Below are 21,558 nucleotides of genomic sequence, written 5' to 3'. Positions count from 1 at the left end.
CCCACCTATGTAGTAAATTGTATTGCTTATACTGTGTTTGCTTTCTTGACTTTCCTTGTCTTTTTCTTTACAGTCTGCTTACCTCCTAGGTTAAGCTGTACTTTTTTCCAGTATAATTGTCCTAGTAAATCTTGTTGATTTTATCGTTTATTTTTCTGTCTGCATGGTTTTTTTAGAGATGATTCATTATGTATTGATTACATATTTTAACTTAAAAAAAATTTTTTTTTTGGAGGGAGAGAGAAAGAGCGTGTGTGTGCAGAACATGCCATGGGGCTCTATCTCATGACCCTGGGATCATGACCTGAGCCAAAATTAAGAGTTGGCTGCTCAACCACCTGAGCCACCCAGGTGCCCCTATATATTTTAACTCTTGATGAGCAATCTTATTTTCCTTATTTCTAAATTTTTGTGAGGAGGGGATATTAGTATATCATGGGCAGCCACAGGTGCTGTTTATCTTATCCTCTCTTCTTTTTAAAAAAATATTTTTAATGCTTATTTTTGAGAGAGAGCAAGCATGAAGTGGGGAGGTGCAGAGAGAGAAGGGGGAGAGAGAGGATCTCAAGCAGACTCTGTGCTGCCAGAGAACCTGATGCAAGGCTTAAACTCCTAAACTGTGAGATCATGACCTGAGCAGAAGTTGGACGCTCAACCAGGTGCCCTATTTTATCCTCCCTTCTTACAACACCTAATATATTGGCATGCACACAGCAGAAGCTCATTAAAAGGTTGCTGTTTTGGTTTTATTTTGTTTTTTAATGTTTATTTTTGAGAGAGAGAACAAGTGAGAATGGGGAGAAAGGGGAAGAGAGAGAGAGGGGGGACAGAGGATTGGAAGCGGGCTCTGCACTGTCAGTGTGGAGCCTGATGTGCGGCTAGAACCCGTGAACTGTGAGATAATGACCTCAGCCGAAATCAAGAGTCAGATGGTTAACTGACAAAGCCACCCAGGCACCTCTGTCATCACTTCTGTTTCTCAGTTTTCTTACTTGAAAAATGAATGCAAGATATTCTACCTACCCAACTCAGCTCAGCTTTGGAAACAAAAGAATATAGTAAAAGAAATGGCAGAAGTGTTGCTATTATGTATGAGAGTCCTTTGTGGCGATTTTGGCTTGGGTACTCAAAGTTTACACTTGCTTATACTTTGTCAGCTATGAGATTGCATCATGACATGCAGATAGATTAGTCTGGGTTCATAAAAATCGTAAATGATTAACTTCAGGACTTAGTAATGGATTGCCTTGGAGAGATGCTGACCTAGAACTGAGCAGGGGATATACAAGATGAGCCCAGATCATGTGTAGTACCAGAAGTAAGGAAGTGCTCAAAAAACAAAGGGATGAGGGATTGTCCAGAGAACACAGGAACTAATTTGAAAGAACTCTAATTGGTTGAAACTGGAACAATTTGAGCAACAAAATAATGTACAATTGGAATATAACCAAAGTGTAAAATAAATATAAATGAGCACATACATATGACACAAATGATATAAACTGATATAAATGATAAATAAATGGAGGAAAAGAGACAAGTCTCCCTTGTAGAAGAATTCCAAATAGGGGCTCCTGGGTGGCCCAGTCAGTTGAGCATCGGACTCTTGGTTTTGGCTCAGGTCATGATCTCACAGTTTTGTGAGTACAAGTCCTGCATCGGGCTCTGTGCTGACGGTGCAGAGCCTGCTTGGGATTCTCCATCTCCCTCTCTCTCTGCCCTCCCTCAACTTGCACGGTCTCTGTCTCTCTCCAAACAAATGAAAATAAACTTAAAAAAAAAAAAAGAATTTTAAATAATTTATGTAAATATTCTACCCTCATGGAGGAGGAGTTTATTTCCTACCTCCTTCTCCCTTAAGGGTGGGCTAGACTTAGTGACTTACTTCTGAAGAACAGAATAGGAAAGAAGGGAAAAATAGTAACTTCGCAGTGGAGAAACGTGGCAAACACTATTGTAACCAAGTGATGAAGGTTAATATCACTGAGGATGTCATATAGATATTACATATCCCTAATATGTGATAGGAAGAGCACTTCACCTTTGTGATAATTCTTTTCAAAGACCTATAACTCTAACTACAAGAGAAACAATAGACAAACCTGGACTGAGGGGATATTTTGCAGGATACTTAACCAGTCAAGGTCATGAAAAATGAGGAAAGCCTGAGAAATAGTCATATACCAATTTAGGAAGGTAAGTTAACATTAGGAAGATGTGTTAACATACATTGTGGTATCCTGGTTTGAAACCTGGAATAGAAAGAGGACATTAATAGAAAAACTGGTAAAATTTAAATGAGGTCTGGAGTTCACTTAATAGTGATGTATCATTGTCAGTTTCTTAGTTTAGATAAATGTATCATGAAAATAAGTATAAGATGTTAACAGTTGAGGAAGCTGAGTGGGAGGTATTTGTGACCTCTTGGTACTGATTTTTTGTAAATCTGAAATTAGTCCAAAAGGTTTATTTTAAAAAGTGAATTGGGAAGAGTTAAATTTAAATAATAAAAGCAAAATGTGATTATTATAGAAAATGTGAATGATGAAGATATAAGGTTGTAAATGAAATTCATTCATAATCCTACTACCCATAGATAACTGGTAATTTTAGTATTTTTTTTCTGGACTCAATTCTGTGCATATTGCATTCAACAATAATTATTAGGCTCCTTTTGGGCCAGATACCATTCTAGGTGCTTGGGATAGAGCAGTGAACAAGAATGATATGAGACTTTCATTTAAGGAGTTTGTACTCCAATGAGAGTACCATTGAAATAAACAATAATTGCAGAAGAAACAATTACAGTTGTGTTATGGTAAGTGCTGTAAAGAGGAGGTGTAGGTGTGAGAACACGTAAGTGAGGAAATCTAAGATGTATCACTTAAGGTAAGAACTGAAAAATGAGAAGTCTGACAGGTGAAGGGGAAGAGGTGATTTGTGGGTGCTGGCAGGTTGGCTACAGGGGACTGTTACAGGTAGAGGGAACTGCTTGTGAGAAAACCTTCAGGGAAGAAGGAGCCTGAGCTTGGGAATGCATGATGGTTGGAGTATGGAGAATAAGATCTGGAAAATAGCGGGATGTGCCTGATGGGGTAGTTAAGCAAGGTTGAAATCATGCATTTAAAGTTTTGGGACTTTTTCCTGAGAGTGATATGAAACCATTGAAGGGTTTTGAAGCAGAGGAGCAATATGATCTTTGTAATTTATTTTATTTTATTTTTTAAGTTTATTTATTTATTTTGAGAAGGAGAGAGAGGGTGCACAAGCAGGGGAGGGGCAGAGAGAGAGGGGAGAACTTTAAGCAGGCTCCGTGCTGTCAGTGCAGAGCCCAATGTGGGGCATGGAGCTCAGTCTCATGAAACGGGAGATCATGACCTGAGCCGAAATCAAGAGTCGACGGAGCCACCAAGGTACCCCGATCTTTGTATTTTTAAAATATCATTCAACAGCTGTGTGAGCATATGGACTGGTAGGTATTGAGAGTAGGGAGGTAGAAGAGGGAATCCCTCAGAAGAGGGATGACGGTGTCTGACTGGCATAGTGACAGATGGAGAGACTGATTCAAAGTAGATTTAGAAGTAAAATCAACAGACATACTGATTTTTGGGTGGTGGTTGGAGGTGGGTAAAAGGGAGGGTTAGAAATTTCTAGCATATGAAGCTAGTAATGTCATCTAGGTGGGAAGTTTTTCAGTTAATATTAAGTGCATTGCCTTATGGTGCAAAAGTTTATCTTAGTGATTTTTAACCATTGAATGATATTTGAATACACAAATGTATTCTAAATTCCTAGAAAAAAGTTACTGGGAGGAAGGTATTTATTTTATCTGTCAATGTGTAGTGAATACAAAGTTTTGAAAATTCGTGGGTACATTGTTCCTAAGATAAAAAGTCTGAATGCTGCTAAGCTAGAGTTGGTTGCTTTCTGTGAATAAGAATAATGAAATTCTTTGATATCAACTGCAGGTAGAAAACATTATTAATAAAATAATCCAAGAGTAGTTCTTTAGTAAATATTGTATCCTTGTATGTGGATTTATAGGCAAAAAGAAATTACTGAGTGTAAAGTTGTGGTAGAACTCAGAAATCCAAGAAATGTGTGCTGAATTAGGATGATGTGACTTTGCTACAATGTTTCAAAGATTATGTTTGTGCATGTTGTCTTTAGTAGATAAGTTGATTTTAGTCTTACTGTTTTCTCTGGCATGTACCTACTGATAACATTGATGGCATTGTTCTAATAGTGAGGCACTTGGCTCTAAATTTGATTTGGCAACATTTAACTATTAAGCCTTCAAAAAGCATGAAATGGTTACATCGTGAATCTTCTTGGTAAAGATGTTTTAGAAATTCTTAAAATTAAGTTAATAAAATGCTACCACTACCATTTAATAGCTGTCTATTGGAAAAAGGTAAAAAACTCTTTCAAATGGTCTATTGAGAATTGATTTCAGAAATAAATAATTCTGAGGTTCATATGATGCCTATTCAAGTAGTGTCATATTCTTCATAAATTTGACACTATGTTCTGTTGCCAACTACCTTGTAAACATTTTCTTCACCTCTATCTCCAGGTCACTTCAGTTAGAGCAGTCTACTTCACCTAACTAATGTGTGTGGACTAAGGGACTTCCCTAGTTTGTGTATTTGTGTAAAAGCAAGGTAGTGCATTTGGGGAAAACTAACCCATACTAAGTTTATGAAGTGCTATAATTCAAGATGTTACTAACGAACAGAGAAAAATAACTTGGTACTATAAAGTGATATTTTGATAAAAATAGTCTAAAATACCAATGGAAAGCTAGTCAAGCACTGACTTATCCCAAAGATCATTGGAAAGAAGTGAGCTTAGTTTTGATGATATTATAGAACCTGATGATTTATACCCCAGAAATCCCCTACAATTACTGTCATTGCTCTGCAAAAACAAACAACATCAAAAAACAACCCCCCCCCCCAAAAAACCCCCACAAAACTATTTTTTTAAGAAGTTCACAGAAAGTTAACTGAAATTAAGTCAGTGAATAATTTTTTTTTTAAATGTTCATTTATTTTGAAAGAGAGAGCACGCACACACATGGGGGAGGGGCAGAGAGAGAGGGAGAGAGGATCCCAAGCAGGCTCTGTGCTGTCAGCGGAGAGCCAGACATGGGGCTCTGCTCATAATCTCTCAAATGGTGAGATCATGGCCTGAGCCAAAATCAAGAGTCAGACGCTTAACTGACTGAGCCACCCAGGCTCCCCAAGTCAGTAAATAGTTTTTGTGTGTGTATTCTACCTCTCTCACAATGACATGATGTAATAAATTAACATTTCTCCTGTGCATGTAGAATGCTACCTACGAAGTGCTTTGGGGAGAATTGAGAAAAGAGTTGGTTAAATCATATTTTGTGTCGTGGTTCCAATTAAGAATTCTATTTGAAAAAGCTTTCAGAAGTTATGAGCTAAGCCTGTAAGATCATACACAGAAGTAAATACATAAAATCATGGGGCGTCTACGGATCTGTTTAAACAGTTCCAAACTACTGTCATTTAGAGGAAATTCCTTGGGAGAAGCTGTGCTTAGAACAAATAAAAGTCAGTGTAGACACTTCCAAACTTGTTTTCTGTAACTAATCGAGACTGTAAATAAGATTAGAGTAGAGTGGCTTAGGGTAGGGAAGGAAAAAAGAATAATAAATCCATGTTAGATCATAATAGAATTAAAGGTAAGATAAATTTCTAACTCAAAGACTTTTGAATTGTGAAATGTAACACATATCAGAACAATGCATAAAGGCATAATTACACAGCTTAATGAGTTATTACAAAGCAGGCACTTTTACAGCACAACCAGGTTAAGAAAATAAAGCATTACTATACTTCAGAAGCCTCCTGTGGGTACCTTCCCAATCACAACTCTTTTCCTTTCCTTAGAGATAAATGCCATTTTCTCTTTGTCTAGTCACTTTTTTTTTTTTTTTTGCTTTATTTTATGGCTTGATAATTTAAGTATGCATCCTTAAAATGACAATTTAGCTTTGTCTGTTTTATTTTTTTTATTTTTTAATTTTTTATTAAAAAAAATTTTTTTTTAGATTTATTTATTTTTGAGAAGCAGAGTGAGACAAAGCATGAGCAGGGGAGGGGCAGAGAGAGAAGGAGACACAGAATCTGAAGCAGCCTCCAGGCTCTGAGCAAGCGGTCAGCACAGAGCCTGATGCGGGGCTTGAACCCACAAACTGTGAGATCATGACCTGAGCCGAAGTCGGACGCTAAACCGACTGAGCCACCCAGGTGCCCCTAGCGTTGTCTGTTTTAGAAAATTATAGATTATTTAAATTAATAAAATAAATCATACAGTACGTATTTCTTGCTTGCGTTTATTCAATGTGCTTTTCAAGATTCTTTTGTATTGTATGCAGTAGGTGTTTGTTGCAGTGTTGCTCTAGACTATCTTATTCTTTTTTATGAATATACCAGCTTACCTGTTTATTTTAATATTGATGGGTCTTTGAATTATCAGCAGTTTTTGGCAGGTGTCAGCAGTGCTACATTGAATATTTTGCATTCATCCTGGTGAATATGTGCATAAATTTCATTTGGAGTGAACCTTTTGGGGCATAGGTTATGCTTTCCATAGTGGTGTTCCAGCTTACACTCAAGTTAGCTGTGTATGAAAGCTTCCTTTGCTCCACATTCCTCAACCTCTTGATACTGTCACACTTTTAATTCTGTCCATTTGTTGGCTGTGTAATAGATTCTGGTTGTGTGTGTGTGTGTTTTATGTTTATTTATTTTGAGAGACAGAGTGCATATGAGTAGGGGAGGGGCAGAGAGAAGGGGAGAGAGAGAATCCCAAGCAGGCTCCATGCCATCAGTGCAGAGCCTAATACGGGGCTCAAACTCACAAACCGTGAGATCATGATCTGAGCTGAAATCAAGAGTTGGGCACTCAACCAACTGAGCCACCCAGGTGTCCCTCTGATTGTGGTTTTAATTTGCACTTCCTTGGTTGCCAAGGAGATTGAGCAATTTTTCATGCTAATTGGCTATTTAAAATTTTGTTTGAAGACCTATTTAAGTCATTTGCCTGTTTTTCTATTGATGTGCCTGAGAGATTTGTAAAAGTTCTTTATTTTCTATATATAAGCTTTTTGTTGGTCATATTGTTAAAAATATCTCGTATTCTGTGGGTCCTGTTTCATTTTCTGTTATAGTCTATTTGGGCTGCTATAACAAAAGTAACTATAGATTGGGTGGCTTGAGCAACAAGTGTGGTTTTCAGTTCTGTGTATTGCTCACAGTTTTGGAGGCTGGAAAGTCCAAGAGCAAGGACAGACAGACTGGATGTCTGTTGAGGAGGGGCTGCTTCTGGTTCACAGTCTGCCATCTTTTTGTTGTGTCCTTGAGGGAACTCTCTGGAGTCTCTTTGTGAGGGCACTAATTCCATTCCTGAATACCTTCATGACCTAATCACCTCCCAAAGGACCTACCTCCAAATAACATCAACTGGGGATTAACCATCAACATATAAATTTTGGTGGGTTACAGACATTCATCTGTAGCATTATGATGGACAAATTAAGAGCAAATGTTCTTATAATGTCCTCTGTGTTGATCTTTTGCTTTATGGCTGATGCTTTTTGTGTCTTAAGAAAAATTTCCCTCCACTGAGGTCATGAATATATTTTCTTATATCATTTTGTAAGAGTTTTATTTGCCTTTCTCACTTGAGTCCATAATCACCTGAGTGGGGTGTGTGTGTGTGTGTGTGTGTGTGTGTGTGTGTGTGTGAATGAATGGATTAGGGTGTATTTAATTTTTTTTGTCCATATACACAACCAGCTGTCCTAATGCCAGTTACTAAGAAAATCATTTTTTATCTATTCTTCTGTAGGGCCACCCCTAAGAATATATTAAGGTTCATATTTAGGAGGATCTATTTCTTGACTCTTAGTTCTGTGTGAGTGGCTTTGTTTTGTTTTAGCTTTATGCCAAAAGCATTCTGTTTATAATGTTACTGTGATTAAAATGGTCTCAGTATCTGGTAAAGCATATACTCTCACTTTATTGTTAAGATTGTCTTGATTATTCTTGGGCCTTTTTATTTCCAGGTAAATTTTAGCATGATTTGTCATAAAAAAAAAAAAAGCCTGTTGGGTTTGTAACAGGGTGCAAGAGCACCTGGCTCCAGAGTTTCCAAACAGACCAGGTTTGGCCACTCACTGCTGACATAATTCAGAGACAGACCAGTGATGGTGAAACAAGAAAGGAGTTTATTTCAGCGAGGCAACACTGGGAAGACAACGGACTAGCATTTCAAAGACTGTCTCCAAAGTGCTGAAAATACTTCTAGGTTTATATAAGGAAAATGTGGGGACAAAGGTTGGTGGGTATAAGCAGGTGGGCAGTAAAGGTCAGATCAGTCATGGCCTTCATGTCAATTATGAGGGGTCTTGCTGGTGTCAGGGCAGTTGTTATTCCTTGAGGGGTAGTTTCAGTTCCCATCACAGGATGGTTTGCCCTTTGGGTCTTTTGTCTGAGTTGAAAGGTAAGCTAGAAAGAACTTGCTAGAAAGTATAGACTAAGGTAAAATGGAGGTAAATCCTCAGGTTTTTGATTGGCATTTAGTTGAGTCTATAGATCAGTTTGAATCTAACTCATGAACATGGTATACTTCTCTGTATACTTGAGTCTTTTTAAATGTTTTCCAATGAGGTTTTAGTCATTCCTAGTGACTTTTGTGTTTATTTGTTACACTCGTTCCTGGATTTTCTTTTTTAATATTACTGCTATTTAATGCTGTTTTTATTTTAATATTCTATTTGCTGGGGGCACCTGGCTGGCTCAGTCGGTTGAGCGTCCAACTTCGGCTTAAGTCATGACCTCACAGTTTGAGTTTGAACCCCTCCCCACCTCAGTTGGGCTCAATGCTGTCAGCACAGAGCCTGCTTTGGATCCTCTGTCTCCTTTTCTCTCTGCCCCTCCCTTGCTCATGCTCTCTCAAAAATAAACATTTTAAAAAATATATTCTGTCTGCTGGTATATTTTGAAATTTAGTTTTTTGAATATTGATTTTTAACTCTAATTGTAATGATTTGTTTGTCCAGCCTTCTTTTTTTTTTTTCAATGTTTATTTATTTTTGGGACAGAGAGAGACAGAGCATGAACGGGGGAGGGGCAGAGAGAGAGGGAGACACAGAATCGGAAACAGGCTCCAGGCTCTGAGCCATCAGCCCAGAGCCTGACGCGGGGCTCGAACTCTCGGACCGCAAGATCGTGACCTGGCTGAAGTCGGACGCTTAACCGACTGCGCCACCCAGGCGCCCCTGTCCAGCCTTCTTTTTGAGAGAGAGAGAATGAATCGAGGGGCAAAGAGAGGGAGAGAGAGAATCCCATGCAGGCTCCTTGCTGTCAGTGCAGAACCCAACATGGGACCTGATCTCACAAACTGTGAGATCATGACCTGAGCCAAAATTAAGAGTCGGACACTTAACCAGCCAAACCATCCAGGCACCCCTGTGATGTCTTTTAAGATTATAGTCATACCATTGGCAGATAAGGACCATGTTGTTTCTTGCTAATCTTTATAGTGTTCTCCTTTCCTTTCCCCTTGCTTGACTACACTGGCTAGGACCTCTAGTCTCTAGTAAACTGTTGTATGGAAATAGTGATTGCCAGTGTCTTTTGTCTTGTTTTGATCCTGAAGTTTCACCATTAAGTATTCACCTCCAAATTTAAGTATGATGCTAATTTGGATTTTTGTGTTATCTTTCATTATATTAAACAGGTTAACATCTATTCCTAGTTGATTTAAGAGTACACAATGTAGGGGTGCCTGGGTGGCTCAGTCAGTTGAATGTCTGACCTTGGCTCAGGTCATGATCTTGCAGTTCGTGAGTTCAAGCCCCACGTTGGGCTCTGTGCTGACAGCTGAGCACCTGGAGCCTGCTTCGGATTCTGTGTCTCCCTCTCTCTCCGCCCCTTCCCCACTCATGCTCTGTCTCTCAAAAATGAATAAACGTCAAAAACAAATTTTTTTAGAGTACACAATGTAAAATCATGATTGGTTGTTGAATTTGTCATTTTCCTTCTGTTTTTTGAGATGATCATTTGATTTATATCTCCTTTTTATCTATTAATAAACAGTTGATTTTCAGATGCTTAAATCAACTTGCATTCCTTGTATGGACTCAATTAGATCATTGATATTTTAGTGTATTCTTTTGGATTTTTTTTTTTTAATGTACAAATTGCTGGATTTGGTTTACTTTTGTTTAGGATTTTTGCATCTGTTCATAACAGATTGCTGGTAGCTTTCCTTTCTCATACTGTTCTCATTTTGGTATTAAGATTCTATTTCCCTTATAAAGTGAGTTGTAAATGATGGCCCCTTCTTCCAGCCTCTGAAGTGTTTATAAAAGGCGGGCATTATTTCTTCCTAAATATTGGTAGAATTTGCCAAAGAAACTCTAGGCCTAGAATTTTCTTTATAGGAAGGTTTTAAATTAATATTTCAAATTCCTTAATAGTTAATAGCACTATTCTGATTTTGTTTCTTTCTAGATTAGTTTGGTAAGTTGTATTTTTTTTTCAAAATTTACCTTCTTTTTAAAAAATTTAAAAAGGCATAAAGTCATTTGATTGCCTGCAGTTTCCATAGTCTTGTCTTCTTTTTCTTCCTGAACATGGTTATTTGTGCTCTCATTGAGAGAGTTCTTCCCTCCTTTCCCCTTCCTTATTCTCTTTCCCATTTCACCTTATTGATCATTGTCACTGCAGATTCATCAGTCATTAGTCTTTCCAATGAACTAGCTTTGCCTTTGTTGTGTTTTTCTATTTGTATTTTTCTACTTTATTAATTTCTGATCATATTTTGTTCTACTTTCTTTGGGTTTATTTTGCTGTATTTTTCCCCCTAGCTTCTTGAAATAAGGTTAGCTTCTTAATTTTAAGCTTCTGTTCAGGTGAATACATTTAAAGCTCTAAATGTCTCTCCCAATACAGTTTTTATCACCATGTCATATGCCTTCATTATCATTATCACAAATTAAAAATCATTTCTAACTTCCACAGTGATACCTATTTTGACTTACAGGTTATTTAAGAAATATAGTTCATTATTTCCAAACATATGAGGAATTTCTGGTTGTTTCAAATTGACTTAGAACATTGTTGTCAAAGAATATACATTGTGTCTTATTAGTGTATTGAAATTTTTTGAGGCTTGCATTGTGGCCCAGTAAAAAGTCTATTTTTGTCAGTGTTCCACCCATGCTATAGAAGAGTGTATAATGTGAAGTGTTTGGTTAATGTTTTTCTCTATGCGTCTATCAGGTAAAATTTGATACTCTACCTTTGAAGTCTCTAGTTTCCCTATTGCTTTTTCTCCTTGTTTATTTCTATAGGTATTTGACAGTGATGTATTAAAAATTTTCACTGTGTTTGTAGACTAATCTACCACTTGTCATTCTGTAAATTTTTGCTCTATATACTTTGATTTCATGTTAGTAAGTTACATCTTCCTGGTGAATTGAACCACCTTACTTTGAAGTACCTCTGTCTATTTCCAATTTTCTTTAAAATGTCCTTTGATATAATAATAGCTCCCCGGATTTCTTTGGATTAGGGATCACATGCTCTATTCTTTTAATCCTTTTACTTTCAGCCTTTCTGCATTGGTATGTTTTAGCTGATACTCTCATAATTATATAGTTGGCTTTAAAAAATCCAATTAGTGTTTATCTTTTTTTTTTTTTAAGTTTATTTATTTTGAGAGAGAGAGAGAGAGAGAGCATGCACGAGTTGGGGAGGGGCAGAGAGAGAGGATCCCAAGCAGGCACTCCCAATGTAAGGTGTGGAGCCCAACTAGGGGACTCGAACCAGGAACTGTGGTATCTTGACCTGGTTTAAAATCGAGTTAGATGCTTAACTGACTGAGCCACCCAAGTGGCCCATGCTTATGTTTTAATTGGAGCATTTTAGTATATTTACACTTAATATAATATTGTTATATTTGCATTTCAGTATTTCTAAAACTTAGAACTCTTAAAATAGTCTTTTATTCAGTCTTTGTACCAGTTTGTGTACATGCATGAAAATATTTGACACATTTCTTGAAAAGGAATTGCTTAGGCATTAAAATTATTGGCTGTTTTTGGTTTCGATTTTGAAAAAGTGATCATTGTATGATGTTTTCATGTTTTTAATCTTATGATACATTATTTGAGTAATCAGACAGCCATGTTGAGAGCTGAAACGTTTATGTTTGTGAGGTTGAATATTGCAAAACCATTTTGTGTTTTTTGTTCATTTTCTGGTGTGTCATTTCTGAAGAATTTCCAGGTCCTCTTTCTTTTGTGTTGCAGTAACTCTGCAGCTATCTGTATAGCTTGAATTGATTGTCTTTCTTGAAAGCTTTGCTATCTCTCTCTCTCTCTTTTTTTCCCCCTTTGATATTTTTGCTCAGGGAGGACAATTGACAATACAAGTTAAAGTTGAATGCCAATAGTGTGTCAAATGTAAATGTATAGCAGCTATACGTAATAGAATATAAACTAAAGTTAATCTGACACTTCTGATAATAATAATTTAGTTTGAGGATTCAAGGATGTAATTTTTTGTTAACGTTTATCTCATAAGTGATTTATAAGCATTTCATTAAAAAGCATCTTATAGAGGGGCGCCTGGGTGGCGCAGTCGGTTAAGCGTCCGACTTCAGCCAGGTCACGATCTCGCGGTCCGTGAGTTCGAGCCCCGCGTCGGGCTCTGGGCTGATGGCTCGGAGCCTGGAGCCTGTTTCTGATTCTGTGTCTCCCTCTCTCTCTGCCCCTCCCCCCGTTCATGCTCTGTCTCTCTCTGTCCCCAAAAAATAAATAAAAGTTGAAAAAAAAAATTATGAAAAAGCATCTTATAGAAAATTTAGAACATATACAAAGGTACAGGGAAGAGATTATGTGCTTTTTGTTCTCAAGACTTAAATAACTATCAATTCATGGCTAATTTTGTTTTTTTACTACTTTATATAATTTTGAAATGAATTGGAAACCTTATGTTATTTTAGATAGATACACTGTAATAGAGTCTCACCCTGATCAAACTTTAGTCAGGCTCATTTGAATTCTCTTCCCAACCAAGTCTCAACTGTTGGTCTTATGTTGTCTGTTTTTGTATTGCTCAGTTTGGGCAGTAATCCTGTCAAGTTGGCTTAGTCAGAATCCTGTACCCTCAACACCCTGGAGTTCCACATCCCTCACTATCTTCCACGTGATGTCCTATCACCCAGGGCTGCCTTCAGCCAGAATCCTGTTAGGTCTGCTTAGTGAGAATCTCTCTTACCCTAGGTGTTTCCTCTTAATAATTATTTTTCTATCCACTGAAAACCCCCACCCCTTCTCCTTGGTTGTGAATTCCCGCTTTTTCTTGTTATATTGGGAATTGAGCCAAATTCTGTATTGAGATCTCTTTTCCCCTTTTGCAGTAGTCTTGAATAAAATCTGTTTTTACCTGTTTTAGCTATTACACAGTTAATGTATTTCATTATTTATCTCTAAAAGATAAGAATTCTTTTATAGGCTATTATTGATGAGGTTTTGAGGGGATCTGTAGCTGACGGACAAGAAAGAATTCTTGAGATGTCTTAGGTGCAAAGAGGTTATTAAAGCATGAGGACAGGACCCTTGGGCAGGAAGAGCTGCACTGGGGTTGTGAGGAATGACTGATTATATATCTGGGAGTTGGGGCATTGGTAAAGGTCCCAAATCCCAAAAGGACTTTCATATGCTAAAGACACTGGAGGCTTTGCTATTGTTGAGCTCAAGTTATTTTTCCTTCTAGCAAAGCATTAACATAAGGACAATAGGAAGTTCCTGGAGGAATGTTTTACTCTGCCTATCTCAAGTATTTGTCAATGGGCTACAGGTTATAAAGAATTTATTTTATCTACATTTTCTTCTTGCCTTTGTTCCCCACATCACTGTGGAGGGGAGGGTGATGTTAGGGCTGCAGGAAACTGAGTCTGTAGGCTTCTGGAGATTGCCTTTTTTTCTTGTAAATCATTAAAATCATTGCAAATTGATGGAAACTTCTGTCCTGCTTGACTGTAATCTCTATCAGTTAACCATTTATTTTTCCTTTTCCTTTGTTCTTGGGCAGCCTGGAGTGCCTGAGGAATATCACATATATCCTACCTGGGGGTTGGGGCCGGGGTGGAAGGGTTGGGGGGAAGGTGGTTAACTTGTGCTTTGCCCTCAGCTTCTTTGGCTCCCTCGTCATTATTACATCTAAAATATAGTTGCTTAAAATCACATATCTTATTTCTCATTTCTTCAGTTGTTTCATAAAAATCTGTACTTTGCAATTGATTTATCTTTTAATACTTGTTTTTTTATTATTTAATTTTATTTTTTAAAAAATGTTTATTTATTTATTTCGAGGTGGGGGGGAGCGTTCAGGGGAGGGCCACAGAGAGAGAGGAGAGAGAATCCCAAGCAGACTCCATGCCATCAGTGCAGAGCCCTACATGGGGTCAGTCTCATAAGCCGTAGACCATGACCTGAGCCAAAATCAAGAGTTGGATGCTCAACTGACTGAGCCACCCACGCACCTGTTTTTTTTTTTTTTTTTTTTTTTTTTTTAATTTTTAGAGAAAGAGAAAGAGAAGCATGCAAGGGAGGAGAGGGGCAGAGGGAGAGAGAGGAAGAGAATTTTAAGCAGGTTCCACACTCAACGTGGAGCCCGCTGCAGGGCTTGATCTCAGAACCCTGGGATCGTGACCTGAGCCAAAATCAAGTGCTGGCTTTTCAACCACCTGGGCCACCGAGGCACCTATTGTTTTAATTCTGTATAGATCTCCCCACTTCCCTTTTTTTTTTTTTTTTCCTGACTATAAATCTAATGTTGTAGATTTCTTGGATCATATATGTTAGAAGGGACTTAAAGATTGAACATTGTAGTACTATAGTCAAATATATATGTAGTTATATATGTATGGTTAGAATACTATAGTCATCTATTCTGCCTCCCTGATTTACACATCTCAGACAGGTTGTGGTTTATCTTCCCCTTCTGAATTTTTAAGTTCATTTTTGTGCTACCATTTTAGTGTGTTTATTCTTCAGAGGTTCCATCTGGAGCATTGTCCCCTTATGGAACTCCCCCCCCCCCCCCCCCCCCCCCGAGTTGTGCCTTCGAATTCTTAAATTTGTCTTTTCTTCTCTTTCCACTTGAGCTCCATGCTAACTGTAATTCAGTTTCTTAAACTGACAATAACCGACTGTGTCAAAGTCCTCTTTTGCCACACCTTCCCATCTACTTTGTCCTTTTCTAAAGTACAGTTGAAAAGCACTTTAGCTTGAGTAGTCATTCTTTTAAGCAAAAGTGGCAACCATGGATCTCTTAAGCATGAGATTTGATTACTTTTGAAAATGTTTTCAGCTTTCAGATTTATTGTTACAAAAGTAGTATAATTAAAAATTTCAGTAATAAGTAATATATTTGTCTAAAAAGTAAAACCGTGTGGAACTATATATAATAAAAACCAAATGTACCATTAACCTCCCCCACTTCTATCTCTTTCCTTCCTCGGTAATAACAATTACTAAGAGTTTGGCGTGTCTCATTCTAGACTTAACGCTATACAAATACAATTTCTCATTCTAGACTTCACTCTGTACAAATACAGTTATGTGTTAGATATACATAAGTTTTGTTCTTTAAAAACAGTTGAGATTATATTTATGCTACAAAACTTTTACTTATGCAACATGGTCAATATATTTTATAGGGAAGGTATTCTTCCTCCTCTAGTTACTGCTAGCTAGTTATAATTTTCACTTTTCCTTTTAGACCAAGTTGTAAATCAGGAAAAACAAGTTAAGAGAGTGCCTACAAATACCAGGAAAACTTACAGATAAATTTTCATTTTCTCTGAAAGGTGTAGAAGAATATCATAAAAACTAAGTTATTCATAAATGCTGTATAGCATATATATATATTTTTTAAAGTCTTATAATAGTAGAATATACATACCAAAAGACCACGGAGGAAGAAACTTACATTGGTTAATTTAGTAAAGTCAGCTCTTTGTCAAAGCTATCCTTGCTTAAAAAAAAATCTAGGAGAATTTGAAAAATACACAAAACAAAAAAAGACCCACAGTCTTATGATAAATGTTAATAGTTGTAATCAGAATTAGATAGATATTCCTAGTGTAGTCTTTATTCTAGACTATATGCCTTTCCCATATTCCTTTTTCCTAAATCTCAGGTAAGCTTTTATAAGAAGAGCTAGCTTTCTGAGGTTCACACTTTTTGAAATATAAAACTTTAACCTAATTTTAAAAAGGATCTTGAATAACTTAATGTACTGGACAAATAGAATTAGTCCCTTCTCTTTACTGCCATCTGACTCGTTTCTTTCCTTCTCTAAACCTATTTCTCATATAAATGTCTTGACTAGGAGTGGACCTTAAAGGTTGGCTCATTCAATACTTAGGAAAATAAATTTTACAGAACCTCTTCGTCGTGTGGAATTGTTCTCATCGACAGCACATGTTTATTTAGTGGCACTGCAGCAACATAGCTACTTCAGGAGAATCTCTTAGTCTAGAGGAATCACCTCAGAGAGAGCTGTAAAAATGTAAACTCATATTAAACGAGCATCAGCTTTTTTATTTTGGAATGACAGTTTGAAACGAAGAGTTACTTTATTTCTGAATTCCATGAAAATTTTTAGCAAAGAGACAATCGGAATACATTTTGGAGACACATTTTACTAAAAGCCTTTTTTTGAAGCCCAAATCTTTGTGAGGTAGGAAAAGTAGGAAGAAAGAAAAATTCCTATCTAGTAAATCTTTTTGCATAGTTTCCACAAATAATAGCTAAGTTACTTAGTATGTTTTCTACTCAAAAGCTAGAATGTCTTATTAGCTAGTTCCTTGAAGGAAGGAAACAAGAGGCTGCTGGAGGGGATTAGTGAGATAAAACACTTCAGCTGTTTAGTTACTAAATTTTTAATCCACAATAGAGGTCTGTAGTACAGTTTAGATAATTAAGAATAGACTTTTAAAACAAAGTCTCTTGAAGGCTTTGGTATGTACATAAAAATTAGTACATTTATATTATAAAGTATTGCAATCTTACTAGTGCGTTTCTCTCATTTTTCTGCGTTAGAATTGAAAAGAGGCATTGTCTACATCCAGTATTTCCCTTTCACATCTCTTGTATTAAATATTTGGTTTCCCTTATATTTATTTTAAAATGAAAACGAAATAATGTTTCTATTGTTTTACTATAGTTGCCACTGATGTTCTAGAAGCTGCATGGTGAGAGCTTTAAAATTCTCAAACCAGTTTTGTCTGTTACACTTGGAGCTTAGTCATCATCATACGTAGCAGGACCTGATTAAGAAGGCTGTTCCGCCTCTAAGCCTTGCTAGATTGTAGCCACTAGCAACCAGGCTGCAATAATTTCCCTTTGATGACATCATCCACTGTGGAAGAACCCAGTTGCTTCAGCGAGTCGAACTACATACAGTTCTAACCCTCATCAAATATGGCATCTCCCTCGCCCGCTGGTGCAGGGGTGGAAAAAATGCCAGTGTTTTCTTAAGCTAGCGAGCTTTTCTTTTTCTTTTTCTTCTTCTTTATAAAAATTCTAATCATGGATGCTTCTTCCGATCCCTATTTGCCTTATGACGGGGGAGGAGACTGTATTCCCTTGAGGGAATTACATAAAAGAGGTAATACCATCCCCTTGCTGTGAATCCTCTGTTGGTATGTTTTGCATGTGGCTGGGTGGTTCTGTAGTTTAAACAGGTTTTGGAATGTCCTTTATATATTGTAGTGTGTTGTTTAGTTGCCCTGGAATGTTAGTAAGGAGCAAATGCAGCCTTCTGAATGGCTCTGTAGTCGTCCCTGATTGTTTTCTCTGTGCAGATTAGTACTGCTTCAGAGCACATCGGACTGGGACTCCGACTCCATCTTCTGTGTGAAAATCCTCTCTCTATTTAACTGAGAAAATGCATTAATCCGCTTTTATAGCTAACTGGAGTCATGTTAGCACCTAAAAAGTAATGTTTTTCTTCCCTTTGGAAAACTTATGTGTTTCCTTTAATTTACACAGAGAAATCGAGTGTGTGTCTGTGCACCTGTATGTTTCAGCTGCTGCCAGTTACCATGTAGATTTTGCCACAACAAAGTAAATTTATAGTAAAAGCTCTCTCTGCATTTTAGAACACCGTAAGATGGCAATAAAGATGAACAAATTTTTATATATTAATATTTTTCATTTAATATATATTTCAGCTGATTAACATTAACTGCATTGTCTCCTACGGGTATTTTATAAAAATTGATATTATAAAAACATTTAGGGCATTGTTACACATCAGAAAATATAATAGTCACTAGTTTATAAAAACCAGAAAAGCACCCAGCATTCATGTAAATCTTTTGGCAGGCACTGCCTGGGTCTTCGTAAAACTGATTACATGTTAATAAAACTGTCGTTTAAATTTTTTCTTAAACTATTCTAAAATTAGACTGGTTGGTAGTAGTTGTTCTAGAAAAGAATTGAACCTTAAGAAAAATCTCGTAGCTAGATGATTTCATTTATGAGCCACATTAATTGGAATTACTGTATGAGATATTATAAGCTCATTATGGGTTAACCCAAACTTTTATTTATGAAGCAAATAAGGAAGTTATGATTTTCCTGAGCTTATTTCGCCTGTTTTAGTTAAAATACAGTTTGTATTCTGGTAATACTTTCTTTTTTTTAGTAAGAAGTTCCATTAGGATTAGAAAATGTTAAGATATTCAACAAATATTTATTGGTTGTGTTGTGTCAACTAGACACTATTTTAGGCTCTGAACAGTTGTAACATTGAATATATTGTAGTATTCTGTTAGTAAAAGCTAACTTTTTAGATTTTGAGAAAAACTATATGAAGATCATGTTAACATATGGTATACTTTCTCTTACAAAGTTGTTTTCCATAAAATTGTATACATATATATGTATACATATTTTAATTTGGGGGGGAATATCTGAAAGCATAAAAAAGAAAATAAAAATTTCTCAATCCTACCACCCAGAAGTTCCCCCCCCCCCCCCAATTTTTAATGTGTTCATAAACTCTCCTTTTTTCTATGTTTTTGTCATCCCTCTTCTGGTAAGGATTTCTTTAAACAGGAAGCAATGTGAATGAATGGTGACTGTTCAAATGTCACGGTATTTGCTAATCAGTAATTAAACTGTAAAACAAGGCAAACTGTGTTTTCTCTGAGCTATTACAACATCTGTTTGCTGATGATGATAAACCAGAAAACCTGGGCTTGGGAAATCTAAATTCCCAGTGTTAAGCTTGACAGTCTTTGACTGAACTTATGATGGACTTCATCTCTGTATGAGATATGCAAATAATAAGAAATTAGCCAAAGCTTATGTGAGAGTAAAGCATGGTTATTGATGTGGTTATTGCTAAAAACATAAGCTTTTTGTTTCTCTTCTATTTTCATATATAGTCTTTTAGGAATCTTGCTTAAGGTCTAAATCAGGCACCCTCTTGTCAGCCCAGATAGGTTGCTTATCCCTTGATGAGACTTGCTCTAATAAGCCAGTGTTGTTTGAAAGTAACATTGTTCAGTTAGTTATTAGGCTCACTTGACTATACTGTGGCATCCTGATATTTATGGATAAGAGGTTATTTGTTTTCCTATAATTTATGACCTATTGTAGCCATGGGTCAACACAAAGGAACTGGAGATGTAGAAAACAGGCAGCTAGCATAAATGAAGAAAACTGAATTAGCTTTCCTGTGAAGACAAAATTACAATGACTAGAAATATCTCTTGGGGTGCCTGGGTGGCTCAGTCGGTTAAGCGTCCGACTTCATTCAGCTCAGGTCACGATCTCGCGCGCCGTGAGTTCGAACCCCGCTTCGGGCTCTGGGGTGATGGCTCAGAGCCTGGAACCTGCTTCCAATTCTGTGTCTCCCTCTCTCTCTGCCCCTCCCCCGTTCATGCTCTGTCTGTCTCTGTCTCATAAATAAAACGTTAAAAAAATTTTTTTTAAATAAAAAAAAAAAGAAATATCTCTTTAGGCTGATAAAGAATGAAGAGGCAGATAATCAAAGTATAACATTGTGAAGGATATTAATAAAGTAAACATGAATCTGTAACTGAATCTCTGAGTGCTAGAGTTAGGGATTACCTTTGTGGAGTAAATAAAATTCAGTTCTACTTTTCAAGGTGAGATGGTAAGTGATGAAGTTTCCTACTTAAGTTGGTAATATAGAGACTGGAAATGCAAGTAGATTAAACATAGAATTAACATATTGTTGATAGATTAGAAATTAAGATGGCATTTTAGAAATAGCCATTTTTAAGATAAATTTCCTATACAGAAAATTTCCTATACAGAAACTATCAAGTTTTTTCATAAAATGTCTCTTCTATTTTTATCAGGAAAAAAAAATAAAAAACTTGGTTCATTTGAATTGTTAGTTTTTCAATACTTTGACCTTTTCTTTTTCTTTTTTAAAAATATTTATTTTTGAGAGGGGGGGTGAGAGGGTACAAGAGGGGAGGGGCAGAGAGAGAGAGAAAATCAAAAGCAGGCTCCCAGCTGTCAGCACAGAGCCCGTCGGGGGGCTCGAACTCATGAACTGTGAGATCATGACCTGAGCCTGTCGGATGCTTCACTGTCTGAGCCCCCCAGGCGCCCCAAAACTTTGACTTTTTCTTAATTTGTTCATGAAGTCTAAGTAGTTTGGTGAGTTGAATTCTTCTCTGAAATCTACCAGGCCTTTCTTCTGGATTTTATCTTTTGGGCCTTGAGCCTCCTTTTACTCTATGAGGGACCTTTAAAACTTATTTGAATATTAATTGTTTCATTCAATTATTTATTGAGTTCTTGCATATATATATAGCACTACCAGGTGCTGTGGAGAATGATGGTGGTAGTAATAGTAATATTAATAATAGCTAATGCTTAGTATAGAATTTACTGTTTGCCAGATACTTTTATAGGTGCTTTAGTAGGTATATCAGTTCATTCACATGTAACAAATTCTTTAATCCTCATCACAGACTTGTCACTCGGGTACTGTTATAATCCCCATTTTCCTGTTGACAAGACTGAGGTAAAGAAGAAAGAGAAGTCAGGATTCAATCCCGATAATTTGGTTCGTACTCTCAAATATGAGGAAATATTGCTTTTCACTATGTATATCCCTGTAATACTTGCCATTTGGAGCCTGGCATGGTCATAAGAAAACTTCCCAAGTTTAAAAACAAAGAAACAAACCCCAAGGAAATTAATGCATTTCTAGTGAATGGTATAAAGTACATGGTTTGTGGGATTTTAGGGGAGGAAGAGATCAGTCTGTTTTGACAAGCGCTATCAAAGTAGGCCAAGTTTTCAAGTACCCATGAGAATTTGATACGACATTCCTAGTAGAGAGGATAGAATGAATAAATGCTCTAATGGGTGTAAATTGCCTAGTATGTTGTTCCCTGATAAGTTTTGTTTTATCAGCGGGTCAGTAAAGGGGGTAGTATAGCTAGGCAGAA

General features: G+C 36.8%; 1 protein-coding gene across 4 annotated transcripts in view; it reads left to right on the top strand.

Annotated features, from left to right (window-relative positions):
* Positions 1-21,558, top strand: part of CLCN3 (chloride voltage-gated channel 3) — a 97,641-nt gene that overhangs the window by 22,495 nt on the left and 53,588 nt on the right. The window contains exon 1 of one of the 4 annotated variants that reach the window (XM_045463291.1): positions 17,461-17,723. The exons of 2 other annotated variants lie outside the window; for them this stretch is intronic. In XM_045463291.1, coding sequence (XP_045319247.1) covers positions 17,645-17,723 — 79 coding nt within the window. In that variant the 5' untranslated portion in view covers positions 17,461-17,644. Of the gene's footprint in view, positions 1-17,460; positions 17,724-21,558 lie in introns of those variants that run through there. One more of the 4 variants, XM_045463310.1, reaches the window with a different exon arrangement.

This window comes from Leopardus geoffroyi, chromosome B1 (genome assembly GCF_018350155.1).
Source record: "Leopardus geoffroyi isolate Oge1 chromosome B1, O.geoffroyi_Oge1_pat1.0, whole genome shotgun sequence".
Taxonomy (NCBI): domain Eukaryota; kingdom Metazoa; phylum Chordata; class Mammalia; order Carnivora; family Felidae; genus Leopardus; species Leopardus geoffroyi.
Note: the sequence above shows the minus strand (reverse complement) of the source record. Positions and strands in the feature narration are given on the sequence as shown.